General features: G+C 36.3%; 2 protein-coding genes and 1 long non-coding RNA gene across 3 annotated transcripts; all 3 read left to right on the top strand.

Annotated features, from left to right (window-relative positions):
* The first annotated feature begins 847 nt into the window (after positions 1 to 847).
* LOC149594130 (solute carrier family 22 member 7-like) lies at positions 848 to 7,757 on the top strand. Its single transcript, XM_089861286.1, has 4 exons — positions 848 to 1,171; positions 4,628 to 4,731; positions 6,201 to 6,361; positions 7,576 to 7,757. Exons 1-4 carry the CDS (start codon positions 848 to 850, stop codon positions 7,755 to 7,757), a joined length of 771 nt encoding a protein of 256 aa, XP_089717412.1.
* A 2,341-nt stretch (positions 7,758 to 10,098) lies between these two features.
* LOC149594129 (uncharacterized) lies at positions 10,099 to 12,829 on the top strand. Its single transcript, XR_016379397.1, has 2 exons — positions 10,099 to 10,228; positions 11,877 to 12,829. It is a non-coding gene; the product is annotated as an uncharacterized LOC149594129 (long non-coding RNA).
* Positions 12,830 to 15,028: 2,199 nt separating this feature from the next.
* On the top strand, positions 15,029 to 21,972 carry LOC149594128 (steroid transmembrane transporter SLC22A24-like). The gene is made up of 7 exons (XM_089861331.1): positions 15,029 to 15,181; positions 15,275 to 15,422; positions 15,513 to 15,601; positions 16,273 to 16,490; positions 17,033 to 17,220; positions 19,112 to 19,242; positions 21,816 to 21,972. Exons 2-7 carry the CDS (start codon positions 15,381 to 15,383, stop codon positions 21,892 to 21,894), a joined length of 747 nt encoding a protein of 248 aa, XP_089717457.1. The 5' UTR covers positions 15,029 to 15,181; positions 15,275 to 15,380; the 3' UTR covers positions 21,895 to 21,972.
* The last annotated feature ends 1,843 nt before the right edge of the window (positions 21,973 to 23,815 follow it).

Genomic DNA, 23,815 nt, shown 5'->3' with positions numbered 1-23,815 from the left:
TACGCAATTTAAAAAAATATTTCAACGAAAATGTCAATTTTTGAGTTCAATTAATTGAAAATTATTGTTCAGCTGTTTTAACGGAATTCTCGCTTTTGCATTCCGCACGAATATAAATATTACGAAAATTAATTTTAATTATTAGTAAGTGAATGACAACCAAATATATCGGAAAATTTCGCAAAACCGCACAGCGGTGCAATTGTATGCCTGGTTTTCACTGGCCCAAAACGCAGGAAAAACCGCTTTCCGCGCCGTTTTTTCAGAGGTGCCGCAAATTTTCGCGTTTTCTGGGCGGAAAGCACGGAATTGGTTTTCTATTTTTCCGCAAATTTTTACGGAAAGGAAAGCGGTGGCCAATAGGAATCGACGAATGCGTGACGTCATAGGCTTGGTTTTGGTCAGCTCGCGATGTTTTTGCGACGACATTTTTTTAATTGAAGGCGTTTGTGTTGTCGAGTTAAATTTATAAAAATGTATAGTTAACGATTTGTAAACAACTTAATCGTTATTTATATGATAAAAATTAACGTTTTTACTAAGACAATAAATTCTAAAAAATCGATAGGTTGCTAGCTTATTGGTGCATTTTTAACATTATTATTAGTTTTAGTGAAAACGTTTTTGCCGTCGTTTTTTTAAGGAATTTTGCGGATATTTTTTTACTGTACCGTGAAATTTTCGGCAGTGAAAACCACGCTTTATACTATCAAAATCAGGTGCCAGGTGTTTTTACATTTCAACGGTAAAATTCCTAATTTTAGATAGTAGCCAGCGCGTTGCGCGCTTCGCTGATCTTTCTCCTAGTTTCAAATAGGACTCGAACAGTTCGCAGCTACGTAAAATAATGGATGTGACTGACGTTATCGGTGGCTTTGGAAAATATCAGGCCAAACTTCTCGCGATATCTTGGTTTCGTACCTTCACTTTGTCATTTGTCTTTTACAATTATTATTTTATAAGTAGAACACAGAAATACGTTTGTGACGAGGGTATCAGCGAATCAAATGTCGTCATTATTTCTAACGTGACTGTAAACTTCACCGGGTTTAGTTCTGAACTAGCCGGTAAGTGCCATTATCACAACGATGCTGATTATGGAAACCATTCAGTTCCTTGCACAAGATGGAGGTACGAAAACTCAAACCAGCATTCCTCAATTGTTCAAGAGGTAGGTAAAATTTTATTGTTTCGAATTAGTTAATCCATTTGAGGAAGCATCAACCAGAAATATATTCCGATATCTTAGTATTTTGAGTCAGGTTAGCAGTGATCAGTTGCGCGTATCAAAAAAGTCCTTTCAAATTCAATTCCAAGCGATTCAAAACGCTTCCGAAGTTAAGTGTGAACAAAACTGTCAGACTAGAAACTGATTACAAACGCGGTTTCTTGAAGTTGCTTCGCGAACCAACTTAAAGCGGCTTTGGAGCACACTTCCTCTGGTCAAAAACCAGTTTATTAATTGCTTGGACTAGTTTTTTAATTCAAAAGGGGGGGTTACTTGTCCTCGGGACCAATTTATTAATTGCAAATCTAAAGGAGAACAAAGGTGGGGACTAGTCCGGAGACCAGTTTATTACTTCGGACACTAAGGGGTCACTGGTTCCAAGGCGGGGCCGGAAATAAGCACGGGACACTGGACATTGTCCAATAAAATTTTAAAACTTCCCATAATTTTATTTAAAACTGAGGGGGTTTTTGGACGTTTTGACCAATGAATTTTCCGAAGTTTTGATAACTTGACTATGATGATGCGACACTATTTTTGCACACTCCAGTGAACCATGTCCTATAAATTTTGCAGTCAAAGGGGGGATCAATGGACATCAGTCTGAAAAATTAGGATAATTTTTAAACTAGTCCTTGGGACCAGTGACCCCCTAGTGTCCGAAATAATAAACTGGTCTCTGGACTGGTCCCTGCCTTTGTTCTCTTACAGATTTGCAATTAATAAACTGGTCTTGAGGACAAGTACCCCCTCCCCCACTTCTTGAATTTAAGAACTAGTCGAAGCTATTAATAAACTGGTTTTGGACCAGAGGAAGTGTGCTATTTCCCAGACTGGCCTTTAGGTGTGAACCGAAACTTTTTTTTTGGTAGATCCTGTAACTCACTTCTTACGTTATTAAAGGGATAGTAGCGTACATATATTTTTTCTCATTTCGAATTGTGGCATGTCCTATTTTTCAAAAACGTGAATTTTGAAATTTTGCCTTTAAAAATATTTTTGGGGGCATCTTAAAGGAAAAATGAAATGGTCGGATAAATATTTTTTATTTCATCAAAACTATTAAAAGAGTACAAAATCTTTTAAGAAAACATACGAAAAAAATATATTTCATAAAGCAACCCCAATGTTTGACAAACCACACGTGTATTCACTATTTTTTATTAGGAAACTTTTAGAAAATTACTAAACTCGACTCTTTTAAACGTGCTGTCTACTGAAAGGTCACGTTATATTGTGGTCTCTACTTGATTAATAATCCCCTTTGCGTTTTCTTTTTCAAATTAAATAAATAAGAGTTTAAGCGTAACTTTTAAAAATTTAAAAATATTTGGTTAAGTTTTGTTAATGAAATATTAGTTAAAATCAATTAAAAATATTTGTCTATCCGTTTTATTCTCCCTTTCAAAAATCGCCAAGGTTATGACTTCAAATAGATGCCATGATACAGTTTCCAACGCGGCACGCTATAATAAGGCCATCACAAGCTACAGTTGTTTCCCAGACGACCTATTTTATCTTTCCGTTTTCAGTATATCGGTTTGAGTCAACCCAAAGCTTTATCGAGCTATATGAAACTTATTATTAATGTAGTTGTATAGACCTATACACGTCTTTTCATAAGCATATCATACCACCCGTAAGCGTGAATTTACAATAAGACCATGTAATCACCAAAGGTTTATTCTTCGAGAACTACGACTATTTATATTTCAACTGATTACGATTTTTATGTTGGATTTTCGAATTCCCCGATTGACCACGCGTGATTATTTCACGAAATGTGTGATTACCGAGGTGATTACAAATTATTACTAGTGAATCATGTGATTATGTCCTATTTTCTCAAGATTTCACTCGATTTCCTTTGATTACCCACAAAATTGAAGGTGATTACTGATGATTTTCTAAGAGTTCTAGAAATCAAGTAATCGATGTACACCTGAGACTAACCCCTCGCCGTTCGCTTAACAATGATATATTACACACACGTAATCCCTAATACAACAACAAAGTTTTAGTGAATATCCCCTCAATGCGTTACCTTCAACAGTGCTAAAATGGGTACACAAACGTAACGCTTAATTAATAGACGTACAAAAGGTTTAGATTACAACATAGACTTATGCCGAAGCATACTTGTCTTGTAAATTTTTAACATGGATAGCTAGTAGCGTTTCAAAGAGAAAGAATTCGGGAAAAAAATCCAACTTGAGTTTGTTCCCTGCCTAGCTTCCGAAGATTTTATTTTATAGGGAGCTAACAACTGGCTTAGGGGAAGAGATAGTCTGACGTCACGCAGCCCCTCTCTGGTTGGCATTTTTGCGCGTAGAATACTGTTTCCAACCGTTAGGGGGGATGAAACTCCAGTAAGAGATAGAAGGGTGTGACGTTTTAGGGTCCGAACTGTTAGCTCCCTTTAGAAAGTATTAGATATTTTCTACATAGTTATTCTTATTGTTACTATTCAAGTGCTTCTACAAAAAGACTAGCTTGACCGCTATTTCACTTCCTAGCCTATTCTTATCTTACTCCTGTTATAAGTGACCACATGAGTGACAAGACAAAATGGAGAACTGGGAAAATCTTAAACTGAAATATGCCAAAAACATCATTGTTTTTAATAAGTGGCATTTACTAGTTAATTTTCTTAAACTATTTCTTGGAATTTTATAAAAATTTTCTTAAAAATAATTAATAAATATTTGATTTTAATCAAATGATTTTTTGAAATCCAACTGATTTAAATCAAACAACCCTGTCTACCTTTAAACGACAAGTAAATTATTAAAAAATTTCGAAAGTATTCTATATCTATATAAATCAAAGTCTTGACTGACCGACTGACTGATAATGAACGCCCAGCCCAAACCTCTTGCCCTAGAAGGCTGAAAATTGGCAGGAACGTTACTCATAAGTAGTAGGCGCGTATTAAGAAAGATTTTTCCAATCCGCCGCCATCTTAATCAATGGCGACCAGAAATGTAAAAATCTTCTCTATGCATTAAAGTCCGCGCGTTTCAACTGATTTCGCAAATATTTAGTTAACTTGTTTCCTTTAACCTATAGACGGGCTGAGTGATCTTTTGGGCTTGATTTGTTGCCATCTTTTTAAATGGCGGGCAGAAATTTAAAAACCCTTCTTTATGGAATAATGTCCGCGTGAAAAGTAATAAAAAATGTCCCGACGGGCTGACGGGCAACGCCGAGTGCCTTCGCTCCTATGGGCTACAAAAATATTAGTCATCAGTAAAATCTACCCATTCTTTATATAATTTTGATGTAAGTTCTTATTACACGCGAGCGACGCCGCGGGTAACAGCTAGTCTTAATCTAAGCTCGGATTTGGTTTTAAGAGTGCTTTATTTTTAATTATTTTAATTTTAAATATTCTTGCAGTGGAACTTGGTTTGTTCGAAGACATGGCTCATTTCGTTGGGATACTCTTTGTTTTTCTTTTCCAATCTTTTTGGTAGCGTGCCTTCAGGATACTTATGTGACAGGTCGGTTAAAAATATTTACATATGTTTAGTATTAATTAATTTTTCAAATGAGGAACAATATTTTAAATCCGAACTTGAACTCTTTATTCGGAAAACTATTTTCTGTAAATTACTTTTAAATAATCAAATTTTTATTTAGTTTTAAGCACAAAATCTAGGATTATAAAACAGTACCATTTATACGGGTTGTTAGTTTTCCCGAAAAAATAAATCGCGGAAACTTTCGGGAAAAAAATTTCGCGATTCGGAAAATTTTCCACAAATCGGAAAAGAACATGGAATTAAAATTTGGAATCATCCGATTTAATTTTTTTTAATTGATAGAAAATGTTTTTTTTTACTTTGCTCTAGAGAATAATATTTAAACTTAATTAATTGAATCTAATTCGCTATTGCAATTCAATTGCAATTCTTCGGAATTAACTTAAGCAACGTTCACACTTCGCGATTCGGAAAATTTTCCACAAATCGGAAAAAAACATGGAATTAAAATTTGGAATCGTCCGATTTAAATTTTTTTAATTGATAGAAAATGTTTTTATGCTTTGCTCTAGAGAATAATATTTTAACTTAATTAATTGAATCTAATTCGCTATTGCAATTCAATTGGAATTCTTCGGAATTAACTTAAGCAACGTTCACACTTACATGGGAAACCGGTTCGAAGCGATTCAAAACGCTTCCATAGTTAAGTGTGATCTAAACTGATTAAAATTAAAAAATCGGTGGTGGAAAAATATGCCTCGATAATTATCCGTAAAATCTTCCAACTTATAACCCTAAAGGGGACGCTACACGCTTAAAAATTGTAGTGCCCGTTGTTTTAGTTATAAAGTATTTAAAACAGTTATCCAGATTAACATTTGTGAAAATTTCAAATATAATGTCACAATATTTTTTAGGAAATGGGTAATCATTTGCGGTAAATTTTGGACAATATATGCGTAAAAAACTGAATGAGTTTTATACTGCTCAAAATGTTATTCAAACAATTGAACAATATTTAGCATTCGAAAAACATTAAAGTCTGTGCATCTGACGCTTGCAATATGTAATGTTTGGATAATAAAATTGTACACGGCCAATGGACTCAACAACAACTTTTTTATTGTGCCAAAAATATTTTAAATATAATTGAATAACTCATGTCGAATATAATCAATTTATTTGTCCAATAAAATTTTAAGGTTTTTTTCTAAATATTGGGCATACCACGTCATGTTGAACAATTAGTGAGAAGTTTTGGGAATAATCCATAAGATGATGAATTTTATAGATGTCCCCCATTTAATTTGTGCAAAACATTGAGCGTGTAAAGGCTACACTAATTCAAGTTTGGACAAACGAGCCAATTTTGATATTCATTAAAGTAAATGCACAAGTTATAGTTCATAAGTCGAAAGTAGTTTTTTGTCATTCTTAATGTAGCTGTTGAGGTTTTCTAATATTCAATTAACTTCATTCTTTAGATTTGGGAGACGAAAAACAACTTTGGTTGGGTGCTTAGCTTCCCTCGTTACCAGTATCGTTATGCTTCTTTCTTATTTTACCGGAGTCGAATTTTTTCTAGTCACTAGACTGATTTTGGGATTTACTATAGCATTTATATATTCATCTGCCAGCTGTGTTTGTAAGTATCAACAGAGATAGATGTAATTTTAGAAGCAGGAATAGAGAACGGTTAGTATTTACTTCAGTCCGACTCATAGCCCAGTATAGAGCTCCTCCCTCCAACACGTAACGAAAATTATCCTATTGGCTCACTTGATACGTTGCTGACGGGGACGGCGAAAAATACTTAATTCCTTTTTACCTCTGTCGCTATGACCCGCCTCTTTTTTCATACCTCCCGTCCCAAGGAAGGGGGTCTTCCGGGACTTCGACGCACGCCCGATTACCCTGTTCTCCATTCCTGCTTCTAACATTATATCTATCCCTGGTGTCAACAACACATGAATTGTGTTCTTTCATATAATAATACGCTTTTCACAATTTTTTTTTAAATAAACTATTAACCGACTTATAACCATAGGAAGTTTAAAAAAAAGTTAGATACGTTTTCTCTTTGCTTAAAGGGAATGAGAAGCTTCGTTTGAAAAACCTCTGATTTATATATCAAAAGATAGAATTAATTTCGGTGAATTCAAAAATATCAAACTTTTAATTCTCCGATTTCTGGTTATTTGGCAGTATGCATTTGAAAATGCTTCATATGAAATGATTTAAAGTCCACTTTTTATGAAAGGCTAAAACGTTTCCCGTTGGGTGACGTCGCAGATATATTTTCCACGCGAGATGGTGCCACTCTCTCCGCTATCAGACCCAGAGTTTAGACTGGCGAGAAGCTCGAGACGCCTATAGTATTCCCGAGCTTTTTTCCCCCCTCACGTCATTGTGATGTGATCAAACGGGCGAACAAGCTCGACAAGACAAAATTATTAACATATCGAAACTGAGTTTTCGTGATTTTTCAATGGATTTTAAAAATATAAACTTAGTTTCAAATTTCAATTATATTAAAAACTTGATATTTTGAAAGTAGAGACTCGAAAGTGTAACATAATACCACTTTCGTGGTAGAATATGATATGAAATTGTAAATTCGCATGCCCTTTAAATTCAGGTTTTACATTGGGAAGCACGCAAAATACGTGCGGGATAAAATTCGCATTACCTTTAAAAATCATTTAGCTTATTTTTAGTCCATGTGCCGTGTGGTTTGAAATTCTCTTTCACTAACCGCAAAGACAATGCAAAATATGTCTAAGATTTAGGAATTTCTTCAAACATAAGTTTAATTGTTAAGTTCTACAGTTTCACGTATTTGAAAATCTTTTATTGCAGTACTTGAAAATATTGCCGCAAAAAACCGATTCATAACTTCTACAGTTATGATCACGTGGTCAGGTGGACTAGTCGTGCAATCTGGACTTGCCTGGTTGATTGAGGATTGGAGGTACTTTACGCTTGCTACGAGTATTCCATTTCAAGTATTGAACCTTGTAATAACATGGAGGTACGTTTAAAGTCAAAATTCTATTATATGTGTGTATGCGTATTTACGTCCTGTTGTCGTGGGAGTGAAGTCCTAGGTAGTTGCAGACGGGAATAATAAGAAAATGGTGGGACTTGATATTCTACAGGGCCGGTAGGCCCTTGTAGATATGACTTGACACCCTTCCGTAATGTTAAATGAAAATTCACAGTTTTTAGGGTTAGCGTCCCATAGAAAAAGCATTAAAAAGTTTTCGGTTTTTTAAGGCAATTGAAGCCGGCCATACGGAAAAACTATAGCGAAGTTAGTTTTCGGAATACTTCTAAATTAACAAGCGTTTCTTAAATGAGAAACTTACCTGTTTCGATTTTTAATTAATGAAGTCTAAGTATTGTACTTCAACTAATTAACAAAGTACGTCAAAAAATTACTTTTGGGTCAGAAGTCAGCCTAACCTTATAGCGCGCTTAAACCTATTTCTTCATTTCGTTTTCGTTGAAAGCTAGAAGGGCCTAGGTTTGTGGGTGCTAACAAGTTACGTTGATATATTTCAAACGTTTGCTTTTATGTGGAAAATTCCTAATTTCATAGCAGACGACAGTAAGGCAACTAGAATTAATTACTTTGGTATTTTGTCCGAGCTTGAACACCTATGATTGGATTTGCAAATTATCTATAACAGTCTTAAGAACAAATACTTTGATATCAGGTCGAATTTTCGTCTAAAAAATTAATTCAGGTAAATAATTACAGTTAATAGAGGTTTTTATATCTTTTGAAGTAAGTTTTTCGACGTTCTTTACGACCAAGGCTTAAGTTGTATAGACTAAAGGCACTCCATGTTATTTCCCCATAGAGCTTAATACAGTCGAAGGCAGAGGGCTGCCATTACCCTATCTTAGTTACTCTATGTAATTATAGTCTCATATAGTGTCTTTCCTCTTTAAAGATTATTAAAAAGGCTGATTTCCAGCTCTCATTTGTTTTGGAATCCTCTATATAGTCTGCTCAATTTTATGCTAGAAACATAGCCTAACCGGGTTAACCCTAGGTTTTTACCTCTCCGAGTGACGTATGTCACGGAGAGGTTCTAATTTCCACGTGTCTGTGTGTCTGTCTGTTGTTACACCCACGTGACCGCGTTCGCAGTTTGCAAATCGGAGCAAACGTGTTCTCAATTTCCGGAAATTTCGAAAATTGCATTACACTTACACGCTATTACTCCATTGCCTGTCTAACATCACCAGGCTCTAGTCTTTGTCCATCCCACATGGACACCAGTCTGTACACACTGGCTTCTAATCACAATCATCTGCTGCTCTTTGTCCATCCCACATGGACACCTGTCTGTACACACTGGCTTCTAACCACCACCCTCTTGTGGTCTTTGTACATCCCACATGGACACCAGTCTGTACACCTGGCTTCTAATGAGACCCCCACCATCTTCTAGTCTTTCTCCATCCCACATGGACACCAGTCTGTACACACTGGTTTCTACACACCACCATCTTCTGGTCATTGTTTTTGTCCATCCCACATGGACACCAGTCTGCACACCTGGCTTCTACTCCATCATCATCGTTAAGGTCAAGACATACGCGGCGATCGGCCAGGGTTACGAGAAACGTCCGGCCTCCCTAAGGTGGGGCTTCCACCAAAGGTTCACGCAATTGCGCTGTTCTTATCCATAGCTGCGATTCGAAACCCTTATATACTACCTATTTTAGTAAGGCGAAGCAACCGGCGTATGCTTCATTTCAAACGCCAATATTAGTCAAGTCTCTCAAGAATGTTTAATTGTTCTTTTTTAAAACGATGTAACGTTCAATAAGGCGAATAACTAACGAAGAAAATATTAAATATTAATTATATTTATTTTAATATTTAAGATAATCTTGTTTCTCAATTCAAAATTAATACGGAAAGAGTTAAAAAGCAGCCTATGTTTTTGTCTGTGTGTGTCCGTCCGTTGTTACAGTAGTGCGCTGCGTTAGAAGTTCGTTTTGTTTTGATGTGTAAAGAAATCCTACAGAACCATAATATTCCCTTTATCCTTAATATAAAGTGAATATGTGGAAATATTTTTTCGTAATTATGATGCATTTAGTACCTTTGTAGCTTTAAAGCTCTATTTCATTTTGATATTCCAAAGTTGTTTTAAATATTATTATTTAAAATGGATGTTTATATATTACTTAAGCTATACTAGATCTGTTTATAGCATAATCCTTTCTAAAGTGAATACAAGCACAACGCTACTATGTTGGTCAAATGAACTTTTATTTGTCAATAGGCATATCTGTGTAAATAAGTTTGTAAGTAGTCGTCTTGACTCGGAGAGGTAATATTTTGGTTTTCCCAACTTGTATATGCTGTATTTACCGTGTTCGCTTCCAATTTGATGTAAAAAATGGCATACCTATTCAAATTATTAACGTGTTGAAATAAAGATAGTGCTTTTCACCCTGTGAAAAGATCGAAAACTTCAAAATACTACTGGTAAGATGACAAAAAGTTTAATATGTTTCCCCTACGGCAGAGTCGTGGTGTTTACGTTAGCGCAGTTTAACTATTTGTTACCAACAGTGGATTTTGTTAATTTATAAATATAAGTTACAGTGGTGCTGATTAATCCAGGAGGACAGTGTCGTTATGTAATTTAACTAGTCAAATAATTTCCATGTTTACATCAGCGCAGATTTTTCCAACGTAACCACGTCAGCAACGGAGGGTTACGTTGTTCGCTATCTCCACATTTCACATTGCCGTTTGTTTATTTGTCTAAATTGCTATGAATTGTCTAGGTATTTAATTTAATTACTGTTATTGAAGCCATAGTTGCTAAACTATAGAATCACATCATTCATTAACATATGTTATAGATGATCTTTATGTTACCGCAAATTTAGCACGTGGTATGATAAAAATTTAACACATTGTGTTGGCAAGAATGAAAAACTCCACAATTAAGGTGATTTGAAACTCATTTTATAAGCTAAATCAACACTGCCAAACCTCAATCCTTCATTAATTTCAACTTAATTAAGTATAATTAACGTGAATTTAAACATGAAATATACATATTTGGATGAGAACTCGAGTAACTTTGAAATAAAATACTTAATTAAGATTAAAACTGCACAAGCTGTTAGTATAGCCCCATGTTTTCTATCTCATACTTAGTTAATTTAAATTATCTTTTAAGTACATTAATAGGCGCGAAATTCGAAAGTTTAAGGTAAAATAAGATTCAAAACCCACTAAAAATTGCAATTAAGGTTAAGTATATATTGAAAGTCATTTATAACCTAAATGTACACTGCCGAAACACAATCCTACGTTAATTTTAAATCAATTAAATATAATTAACGTGAAATTAAACCAAAAATATTAATTTTTTGGATTAAAAGCTCAAATAACTTTTAAATAAACTGTTTAATTAAGATTAAAACTACCCAAGCCGTTGGTAAATCCTAATGTTTTCTATTTCACACTTCAGTTAATTTCAACTATGTTTAAAGTACATTAATTGGCGCGAAATTCAAAAGTTTAGGGTAAAATAATGACTGTGGCAAAAATGTTAAACTGCACAAAACGTTCCAATTAGGGAAAAAAATTCCAAGAAATTATACTTTTAAGCTTAATCGACTCTCCCGAACTGCGCTCAAATTAAGATTAAAACAACGCAAGTTTTTCGCACAGCCACAGATGTTTCCTATTTCACTTTCGAATTAATTTAATTCATCATTAAAATACATCAAAAGCGCATACATATTTTAGAGTAATTGTAATTAAAGTTAATATTTCATTGAAACTTGTATTATAAACTAAATCCACACTAGATAAACCGTTAAATTAAACTTAATCAAGTATAATTAATGTGAAATTAACCCAAAACACGAATGTTTTTGGTAAATTCATGGATACCTTATAATTAAACTAACAAATTATAATTAAAACTACACTTATCTTTCACTCAGCCTCCATTTTCCTGTTTAATTCTTAAAAAATTGTCATTTAAAATCATTTTTCCCATATTGAAAAGAGAGCTATTGAAAAGGCGCGAAATTTAATAGTTTTTTGGGGGGAGGGGGTACAGTATGTGTGCCTTTTTAACAGGAGTATTGTTACAATTGTAACCCTACAGACCTTGTATTTCTAATGGAACCGGCAATACCGCAACGCTGAGCCGAAAAACCAGGATGGTAATTGTTTGGACCTATCGGGTGAGGACATTGGAGCACCAAAAACATACTGCGGTGTCGCTTGTTGAACGTTAAAGCGACCTTCATCACTTTAAATCCCATGACCTGCTCAATCTGGCAATCTTTGAAAACTCAACTTTGAGGTACTTCCGGTCCCTTTTGATATACAGGGTCTTCAGTGTAGGAGCTAAGTAGTAGAATTACAGTAGTTAGTCTCGTTTCCTAGCAAAATGCCAACCTGTTCTAACCAGGACAAATTGGACAGGATGTTTATTTTGGGTGAAGGTCGCAGTAACGTTCAACTAAAGGCAGTGTTTTATGCCGAACGGTTTCGACACCGACAACATCCGGTGCGAAGCACCTTTACCGACATTGGCGAGCACCTTCGTGATTTCGGTAGTGCAAGATCGTGAACGTAGAAGAGACTGTATAGTCTGTAATGAGGATAGAGATTTTGACGTTTGAAGCCAATTCATGCTAATGGTAGAGCGGTGGAACAAGAAGTTGCACTAAGCCATTCTACTGTTTGTGCCAGTTTACAAGGGCATCATTACCGGCATTATCATACCCCCTTACATCAACCCTTAAAGGACGAGGATTTCATAAGACGGCAATACCATTAGTCTTACCATGCGACATGAGTTTACTGCTTGCAAATGTATTGCAAGACATGGATAGTCGTCTGGAAGAGTGCCTAAACCACAATGGTAGAAACGTCGAATATTTACGTTGAGGTGTTTACCAAACAGTTAAGAGGTTGTAATTTGAGGCCCACGTTCTAAGACTAATCGTAGGACAGTGCTTTAAAATATTTTGTTGCATTCTCCAGTATTCTTTTTGTACCTTGTCACTCGTTGTCACTTGCATACAATAAAACATGAATTCTAAACATTTATTTACAACCTGTATAATTTAGTATGACATCACCCGTTGGCAGTATTGGGGGTTGTACATAAAGGAAGCTGTTGGTCTGATCTCGACACCACTGTATATGTATACAGTGTACGAAACAAATATTTTTCTTCCATATTTCAAATACCGTCGTTTTTAAGCTTCTTTCATAAATAAAGTGCAACATTATATGCTTATCGAAATCAATGTTATTGGATATAAGTTAAATGTAATTAACGATACTTAAGTACTTCTTTAAGCAATTAGAAATAGATCAACCCCAAATGTATGACGGTAAAGCAAACATAATTATTCAAAATTTAATTACATTAAGACTGAAGTAACAGATATTATAAAAAAACGTCTTGGTTTGGACCAAGGCCGAAAAAACAAACGATATGTGTGAGGTTTATCAATTGGCTGAAGTTTCAGATATTGCAATTTTTTTAGTTATTTTTATCCATTTAATCCTTAATCAATATTAAATTCAATCAACTGATTTTACTGTTAATCGATCTATTCCCTCTAAATTAATTGAAAAAATTACATATCTACGCTTTTTCAAGAACAATTACATTTTCCGAAAACATTTTATCATGAAATTAATTATTTTGAAGGGATTTCGTGTAAGCACCTTGACGGACATAGTTTTAATTGTTGCTGACTTGACAAATTTTCAAGTTTGCATCAAAAAAAAAATTAAATCGGTAAGTTGCTAAGAAGACTGATGTTAAAAAAATATGATAATTTAAATTCATTTTGTTCAGACTAGTTAATAAACGAATGCCGTATACTTAAGACAAAGCAACATCGTTTATCCTGTGTGGTTTTGTTAGTAGGTAGCTATCTGTAGCACTGGAAAAATATGATATCGGTATAAATATAACCAAAGGTACAGGTAAAGATTACATAAAAAGAAATACGTTTCAGTACCCATGGCTTGTTATATTCATTTCCATTCATTACCAGTTAAACGAAGAAGGTCGCACTTAATTAAACCCCCCCCCCAAGAAAGTCTAAAGTACGAAGAGGGAAATTGCAGTGCAACCTTTCTTTCATAGTCGCGACATTAGAAATGTAGCATTTCGATATACGAAATTAAATGTATGAATTCGTGCAACACCCTGGTTTGCCATCCACTATTAAATATTTACATTTTCCTTTCGAATTATGTCAAAGTTCGCTTGGTCTTTTTAGACAGAGTATTTCAAATATTCAACATTGATACTCAACACGTACTCCCTTCAAAATAATTAATTTCATGATAAAATGTTTTCGGAAAATGTAACTGTTCTTGAAAAAGCGTAGATATGTAATTTTTTCAATTAATTTAGAGGGAATAGATCGATTAACAGTAAAATCAGTTGATTGAATTTAATATTGATTAAGGATTAAATGGATAAAAATAACTAAAAAAATTGCAATATCTGAACTTCAGCCAATTGATAAACCTCACACATATCGTTTGTTTTTTCGGACTTGGTCCAAACCAAGACGTTTTTTTATAATATCATCTATGATATGTCAAGATTAATCAACTTCACATTACCTGATTGGCTAACGAACCTCTGCCATTGTGACGTTTAATTTCGTGAGGGGGCACGTTTAGAACAAAATAATACTTGAGTTTTCTGGGCATTTTAGAGGTTGGCCGGGCTGACGTTGCCGTCTTGAACCGTTCTATTCGAGCGGTTCGGCATTCCCAAAAACGCGTACGGGATTTCGAGATTTCGAGATTTCGTGATTTCTTCTCTGATTTCGCGATTTCGCCAAAAATTTCGTGATTTCTTCCGTGATTTCGTGATTTCGACAAAGATTAAAATTCAAATTAGGTTCAGATTTTATGTCTAATTTGAAATAAGGACCTCCGCGACAATTGCGTAACACCCTGCCTTCTTGTTAACAAAATTCTCCTGGCATGCTCCATGCCGAATGAACTATAGCGTGAGATTTGATAAAAGCTGCTCGCGATGTGACAATCGTGTCGCGGGATGTAGAGAGTGCAACGGAAATTTTGTTAACAGGAAGGCAGGGCGTTACGCGATTGGTGGGAGGTCCTTATTTCAAATTATCCATAAAATCTGAACCTAATTTGAATTTCAAAATCATTCGAAGATATTTTCTGGATGTTTCACTAAGCAGAATGGTCTTATAATTAGTAGAAGAACCGATCAAAAATCACTTGATTTTTCTCTTCAGCCTCCCTTAAATATGTTAGGAGGAGGTAGCAGATATATCAATCCTCTTGTATGTTTCGAAATTGGAGATTGCCTATACTCTTTACTTAAAGCCAAAATTATCTCATTGTGCGTTTTTGAACTTGTTGTACAGTTTGCTAAAATTTATTATACACATGGTAGGTTTGTTTGTAATTGTCGTTTTCCGCTTTATTTTTGTGGTTTTTTATTTATATCGAGTCAAAATACCAGTTTTAAAACTGTTGTTATAGGTATTTTCCAGAATCATCTCGTTGGCTCATTTCGAAGGGAAAATTCGTGAAAGCTAAAGCTGAGATTTCTGCCGCTTTGAAATGCAATAAAAAGGCCGTGGACAATATGGACGAGGCTATGGAAAGCCTACAGGAAAAAATTACGCAGGTAAGTGCTTGTTTACAATCGATAATGCCGTTCTTTGAAGAATTCGTTCTTTTGCTATTATCAAAACGTCTGGTTTTTCAATCCCAACAGGAAGAAAGAAAGACCGAATTTTCGTCCATTTTCTTATTGTTTCGAAACTGTGATTTTGTTCGAATTACACTTGTTCTTTATTTTGTAAAGTATGTGATGAAAATTCTGCAATTGTAGATTGGAGCACGAGCCACTAAACTAAGAGGGCATTTCAGCTCTAGCTTTGCGTATACAATCGGCTCGTCTCTTCAAATAAATGGGCTCCTATGTGAGTTAGGAGGGGAAAAGGGGGTTGAACCAGAACTTGTAACACGTACCGTAGCGCCATCTACCCTGAAATAGATTTAATCCGAGAACTTTGACTCTGTCTTATGCAGATTCTGGTATAGTTTTTAGCGAGGGCTGGTGTACTAAGATGTTTACATTTTTACCAAACAGTTAACTAGTATTAGGGTTCAAGGTTTTAATGTAACTTTATAATTTAAATGGGTGTATCATTTTCAATATTAATCACAGTTATAAACAATTGCATTTAATAAGTAAGCTAACCTTGTAAAACACCACACCAGCAACGCAAAAGATAACCCGCCTTTCTCGAACTACCGGATAATTAAAAATGGTCGCGTTTTCTAAAAGTTGGGTTTTCCGGCCTCACTCGACTTGTAACCGAAATGACGTGCTTCCTCTTTTTAAAAAAGTCCGCTAGAGGAGACACTAGTAAAAACCGTTTACCTAGAGAGACGTCCGATAACAGAGCTGGAATGTCCTCTTAGTTTAGTGACCCGTGATTGGAGAAAAACGAAACAAAAAATTTTTCCAGCTTGTCACGAAGTCTAGTTCTTCGTGGGACTGAAATATACGTCAGTCAGCTCGGAGGTTCTTTTCATTTGAATATGGCTCTTCTAGGTCTTTCAAAGCTTCCCCAATGTTTTCTAAACATGGCGGCTACAAGATATCTACCGAGAAAATTAACCATTTTTTGCAGTTTCCTAGTTTCTGCCGTTTGCTTCTTAGGTCTAGCTTTAGGACAATTAAAAGGTAAATTATTCAAATCGATTCCAATCTTACAGTTTTACCACCTCATGAATGGGGTGAAGAATACACGTGGTAAATAGGTGTTTTGAGATCCTTTTCGAAAAAGAAGCCGTAATATAGTCTTGAAATAGGGTTAAGACGTATCATCCGGTATGTGAACCAAAAGGCGTTAGATAGGGCTTTGAAGTTACCAGTCCAATAAAGTCCTTATGGTTTTAAGTCATATGTAACGTTTTTGGATCCACATACCGAATGTTCTGTCTTAAGACAACAAGGTGTTCTACACCAAACTCAAAAGATACTTAAAATTTGTGTGAAGCCAAGCTTCAGGGCGACGAAGTTTCAGAGAATTCGACAGTTGCCGGACGTCCTAAATTATAGGTAGCCACACACCCCTTCCGTCATCCTCCCAGGTTACTCACCGGAATTAAAGTTCCGTGTAAAATTAAAAAAGACATATTAACATTATTATTTACTTAAATAAGATTTTTGTATTATAAAACTTTACCATAAATTATAAATGATGAAATATATATTTCATTTAGAATATGAAATGGGTTCATTGGAGATAATTCTGTCCATTTCCGCAAACATATCTCTCAGCGTCACCGGGGCATTAGCTTATTATACTATAGTGGAGGTTTTTCCAACGTCGTTGAGGGGAACGTCAATTAGTAGTTTCCACGGAGTCTCTAAAATTGCGCAATTGTTGTCACCCTTACCAGACCTACTGGTAAGTACGACCACAAAAGGAATTAATTAACAGTTTAAAAGTAAGATGATGCACGAGTTGTCGCCATTCTGGGGAGATAGTTATTGGAATTGGAATGTTTAAGCTAGATTCCCACTCGACGGAAAACACGACGGAAACCCGACAGAAAGGTGTTCGACCGAAACATCTTTACGTTGAACCCGACGGAATTACCGTTCGGCCGGGCGTAAATTGTGTTCTATTTTTTCGGCCGTGTTCGGCGTTACGCCGGTGTCTCAGCCAATGAAATTATCCCACTGACTTCGTCATAAATTTCAAGTGCGCACGCATACGCGAGATAGATTTTATAGCCGCCATTTTTTGTGGTTGACCAAGGCTTAGCTTAAACTTGCCACCAAGAAAGAAAAATGAAACTAATGGAAGTAAAAAGAGATTAGATGTTAATAGGAAAGAATTTAGTGAGCAGGCTAGAAAATATATCTTCTTGTATGATCGAAGCGACCTGGGGACAAAGATACCAATTCAGAGTGCGAAAGAGATGTTGTGGAAACCACCAAAATCTGTCACGTGACTCAAAAATATCTACCGCCAAACTAAAAATTCAGTCGTAGTGTGAACGGTCTACCGCTGGACGCCGGCGTAAGTTAAAATTTCTACCGTCGGCTGCGTAATTTCCGCCGGGGTTTTTCGGTCGAGTGGAAATCTAGCTTAAAGCTAGATTCCCACTCGACGGAAAACACGACGAAAGCCCGGCAGAAAAGGGTTCGACCGAAAAATCTTTACGCCGAGCCCGACGGAATTTCCTTTCGGCCGGGTGTAAGTTGTGTTAAATTTTTTTCGGTCGTGTTCGGCGTTACGCCGGTTTCTGAACCAATGAAATTATCCCACTGACTACGTCATAAATTTCAAGAGCGCACTTATACGCGAGATGAATTGATAGCCGGAAATTTTTTTTGTGGTTGACCAAGGCTTATCGGAAACATGCCATTAAGGAAGAAAAGTTAAACTAATGGAAGTAAAAAGAGTTTAGATGTTAGGAAGACTTTATTGAGGAGTTTAGAAAATATCCCTTCTTGTACGATCTAAGCGACAAGGGGTACAAAGATATATCAATTCAGAGTGACAAACCACTCAAATCTGTCACGTGACCCAAAGATATCTTCCGACAAACTAAAAATTCAGTCGTAGTGTCAACGGTCTACCGCCGGACGCTGGCGTAAGTTAAAAATTTCTACCTTCGGCTGCGTTACTTTCGCCGGTTTTTTTTCGGTCGAATGGGAACCTAGCTTTAGAGAAACAAATATCGAAACAAGTTTTTTAAGCTTTTTGCGCATAGCAAAAGCTTTATACGGAGACCCCTGGAAGCAGGCTGGCTGGCTGGCTAGCTGGCTAGGCGGCTGGCTAGCAGGTTGGCTGGCAGGACGGCTGGCTGTTTCGCGTTCGCGTACATTTTCGTAAATTTAAGTTACGCGGCAGAGCTCGCCGGAATTTGATTCTCCACCGCACTAGCGACATCAATACTAAATTCGATCATATTTTCGACGAGAAAATGCGGACTCTCGGAGGTAGCGGGAATCTTACTGACGTTGCCGGTGTGGGATGCGGATACTTTACGTCTGCGCCACTACGGATTGTTGTTAAGCTATCGATATTTTTCCTATACTTTTCCACGCCTTTGCTTATTGGTAGCGGGAATCGAACTGACGTTGCCGGTGTGAATATCCCTAATTTCGGGTTTTGTTAAAGACAATATCACACTGCAAAAAGCGTTAATATGCCTTGGGGCATATCTTGTTTTACATTAAAAATCGCCTATCATATTTAAGGTTGTACAAATCGGAGAGTTAGTTACTTAGCATACCTTGGGTTTAAAAGACATACACACACTTAATTTATAAAATTTAACTTTAAGGGAAGAGAATACGGACGTTACGTTCCAACAACAATATTCGGAGTATTTTGCTTGATGAGCTCCCTTTTTGCACTATTATTGCCAGAAACCAGAAGTAAAAAGTTACCGGACACCGTAACAGAATCGCACAGGTTTGTAACTTTAAAGTGTTCATTAAGCATACATTTTTAATACGCATCGTCCATGTGGTTCAAACATGAATTTATTCAATATCATGAATATATATGTACCATTAGCCTTTCTATCATGTTCTTTTGGGATGGAAGGTACCTTAGTATTACATACGCGTTTAACGTCAAAGTGGTAGCCAATCAAAGTCGAGACACCTGGAAGTTCGAACAGCGGACGATCAGTTTAATAAAATTGCATGATGGATACAATTTTCAGTTAGTTTCACCAAACTCCGTCAATTCATTGTTAAAAATGATCGCCGATACGTGATTAAATATCTCAACACGATGTCAGAAGGAAATTGCATTAAGTGCGTTCAATGTTTTTCCTAATCTAAAACTGACAAGGGCAAAAATAATTTTGCATTACTCCGTGTGGTTTCCAATGTTCTAAGGCTGTACAGCACCCAACAATCATCTAAGGCTGTACATCTAAGGCTCGCATACACTATGAAGTTACGCAGAGTTCCACATAAACTTGAGATATGCTTGCTAAATTCAATACACGCGGGGTACCGTGACCACGACACTATAAGGCGCCATTTCTAGTTTAGCATACATTTTTTCTCTTTCCGTAAATCGTAGAAAATCATCACAATCATAAATAAACCCTTGCAGTAAGAAATTTAATTCACAATTTCGTTTGGCAAAATACTATAGCAATCAACAGACCGGTCAATTAAAGGTGTTCCCGATATCTAAGAAAGTCCGAAGCCAACCTCACCGTGTCTAATCGCCTTCCATCAGTGAGGGAAGGCTAGTGGTCGGCATTTGGATAGGATAATATCTGTTTGTTTTATCTTTATCCATAATTTGAAATTATCCACGGGAAGTCTATGATTAATGCAATGTAATCACGAATAATTATCTGTTTATTATTCATGAATAACTGATTAACCAAAATTCTGTGGATTATCTTGTCCAAACGCCGACCACTAGGGAAGGCTTTCTATACATGCATATGCATACAGAAAACGGTTCCGTAGTCGAAAACCTGGTGGGTCAGGGACAATATATACTCATAAGGTACTATCAAACAATGCAAAATACTTCATTTCTGAGACGAGTTTAAAAATGATTCTACACTTCTAAAAACTCTTATAAGATACATTTCACAATTCCTTTTAGAACCCGAGCTTTATACTCAACCATAAGCATATCATACCACCCGTAAGCATGAATTCACTTTACGACCACGGGTAATCACCATTGTACAATAGCGCCAGAGAGAGATTTGAGGTCCTACGCCACCTCGAGGGGAATCGAAGCAATTCTCTCCTTCCCCGTATCGCCCTACTACCTTTAAACTCGGCAATCTAAGCAGTCGTCTGCTTCTATACTACGATTACCGCCGCCAATTATTTCAGTTGTTATTTTAAGTTTATTAAGCGTAAATTGTCTCGAATTTTTGTTCAAAATAGAAAAACTAATAGAGATAAGTTTACACAATACATATGGTTTCAGATCAATATTGTAATAATAACCAAAGATAAAAGAGTAGGTTACCGCAAGTTTTGTATTCGCCACTTTAACAGTTATAAAAATACAGTGTACTCTCCCAACCGAATAAATAGATGAATAAATAAAATTAAAATAAGCATTAACTTTGCTCGCCTCCCCCTCCCCGATCATTAGCGAAGACGCACCCACGGTTTAAAATGTTTGTTATGATTACAAGTATTAATGTAGGTAGAGCATATAATAGGTAAGAATAAGATATATACTAATCCTTGTATTTATGTCCAAGCTTCCGGTAGCATCCCTTGCGCGATTTGAAAAATGTTTCCCCTTTGTGCCACCAGGAAGACCCATGTCGCGAGTTTTACTTAGACAATGCCTGTGGCTAAATTCCCTCCGATTCACGCTAACGGGTGGTTTGATATGCTTATGACTCAATTTAAAAACCATCCTCGTGCTACGAATTTTAAACTATCAAAGCCGGAACTTTTACCAGTTCCCCTTACTATTGAAATATCTATGGCATCGCGTGCACTGCCTTTCTACGTTCACATTAACTAAATAACTGGTTATCAGCGCATTACCCCGTTGGTTATTAAATAACCACACGGAGTAAAAACTGTTGGTAAAGTAAGCCTTGGCCATAAAGAAAATGAAACGGTTAAAAAATTACCAACATCTGACCATGTAGTTAAAATAGTCAATGCACATATCAGGGATAGACTTAATTTTAGAAGTAGGAATGGAGAACAGTTGGTATTTACTTCAGTCCGACTCATAGCCCAGTATAGAGCCCCTCCCTCCAACACGTAACAAAAAGTTTAAATTATCTTATTGGCTCACTTACGTTTTATGATGTTGCTGACGGGGACGGCGAAAAAATACCTAATTCCTTTATACCTCTGTCGCTATGATCCGCCGCTTCTTTCATACCCCTCACGTTAATGAATAAATTCATGGTTCAACCTATTCCAACTAGATGTGAAAATAACACATAAGAGCTGACTGCCAATTATCAAATATATTCAAGAAATGTTTTTAAAACTTCGCTTCATGTTAATTTTGCTTTCTTGCAGCATTGCGAATAGCAAAATAGTTGTGAAATTCAATAAAAAGCAATCCAATGAAGCAGAGAATGGAACTATTTTATCATAAATCTAAATATATTCATTTTATTGCTATATTTGTCTGTTTAATTTGTTGTTAACCATTAAATATCTTTTGACGAAAAAATGCCTATTATATATTAGTACGTGGCATAAAGGGACCTTTTCTGAATTATTTAGAAAGTGAATCACATATCGCCAACGCCCGTTACTAATTTAATTACTATTACTTATACTACTACTACCACTACTCTTCGGGTTAAACTATTAGTCCCATTGATACCCTGTAGTTAAGAAGAAACCAAAAAATTGCCAAAGCGTGCTACATTAGAATCATCGCCCGCTCGGGCCGAATTAGAGGGCTGGAAAATGAAAAAAGTCATTCCTAAGGCCTGCCAACTCCAATGGTAAATTTTTGACTAACGCCACTGCCATCCTAACGCCATTGTTATATTTCCAACTCCTCCCTAACGCCACACTAAAGTTTATTTCATTTTTGAATCCCTGCCAAAGCCAATTGTGAAGTTTCACACGAATTCCAATCCCTGCCGAAGCCAATTATGAAGTTTCACACAAATTCCAATCCCTGGCAAAGCCGATTGATAGATTTAATAATCTGTCCAATCCATACCGAAGCCAATGAGAAATCCGACAAGTTTTCTAATCCCTGCCAAAGCCGATGAGATATGCGACAAGTTTTCTAATCCTTGACAAAGCTAATGAGATATTCGACAAGTTTTTCCATCTCTGCCAAAGCCAATGATAAAACCAACGCCTTCCAACTCCAAACACAGAAGCATTTAATCTAACCAATTTTCGTTTATAATTACCCCAACATTCCCAGCCGGCCGTGTGGTATATTATGAACTAATATAATATGAAAGTTTTCCAACATTATCCCACTGCATTTTTTCAATTATTTTTGTTATAACTCAAACATTGTTTGTAATTATAGTTTTTCTTTTTACGTTTAATATTCGAATCTAAAGCATGGTTTTCACCTGACCGAAAAAACTACTTTTCAGCTGGACGTCAAACGTCAGATTTGTTGTTTACGTTGTCGCCCAGCGTTATAGCGTTTTCACTTAGCGTAGTTCATGGAAATAATGGAACCAAGGCTTAACAGATAAACTGAACACTGCACTAATTGCGGCCCATCTATTGTTTTTCTTTTTTGCAATCTTTGTTTCTAATATCATACAGATTTGTATTGGTCCTAACCTCTTCAATAAACCTTTCCGCGTTGAACTTCGGCATTTTCAGGGATTTGCAATAGTAACTGACTCGATTAGGATCGAAATAAATAAAAAGATGGCGGACCGCGGACGGCCTCTTCCGAACACGCGTGGTAGAAAATGACGTCACGACTCTAGCTTATTGATGATTGGCTCGCGAAGAGCGTTAACGTTGAACGCGGCCGAAAAAATAGAAAGCTAATATCGCCACACTCAACGTAATTTCTGTCCAGCGTAACTAGGTTTTTTTTCGGTTGTCGCTTGACGTCGGGCGAAAAGTCGTGATTTACGCCAAGTGAAAACCATGCTTAAGGCGACGGAAAAATTCATGACTCGCGAACTTAAAAAGAGCAAATAGTTTTAGTTTCGTTTTCTCTCGCATAGCAATGGATTTAAGATTTTTTGCGGAGGGAGGGTCCTGGAGGGCTGTAACAGCCGCGACCGTCACGCACCGTCTGTGTGGGGTTGAACTTCATGCATACCGCTTGCGCCAAAACAACCGCGTGGGAAATTCAAAGAGGAAAAATTGACTAATATCACTAAGGCCACCCAACTCCGGTTGAATAAAATAAGGCTGGCTCTCAATGCTACCAACTCCATTTGGATACTATAAATGCCAACGCCAGCCAAAGCCACCTGAATCCAACAATAATCCAGTCCCGACCGACTTCCGTATAAGTTTTCGAAATATTTCCACTCCCTTCCGACTCCGTTCCATTTCAGGGATAATATTCC

The sequence above is a fragment of the Phalangium opilio genome, unplaced genomic scaffold (genome assembly GCF_054372755.1).
Source record: "Phalangium opilio isolate 3A_F unplaced genomic scaffold, DU_Popi_V2 ptg000390l_1, whole genome shotgun sequence".
In the NCBI taxonomy this organism is placed as follows: domain Eukaryota; kingdom Metazoa; phylum Arthropoda; class Arachnida; order Opiliones; family Phalangiidae; genus Phalangium; species Phalangium opilio.
This window is presented reverse-complemented; position numbering and strand designations above follow the sequence as displayed.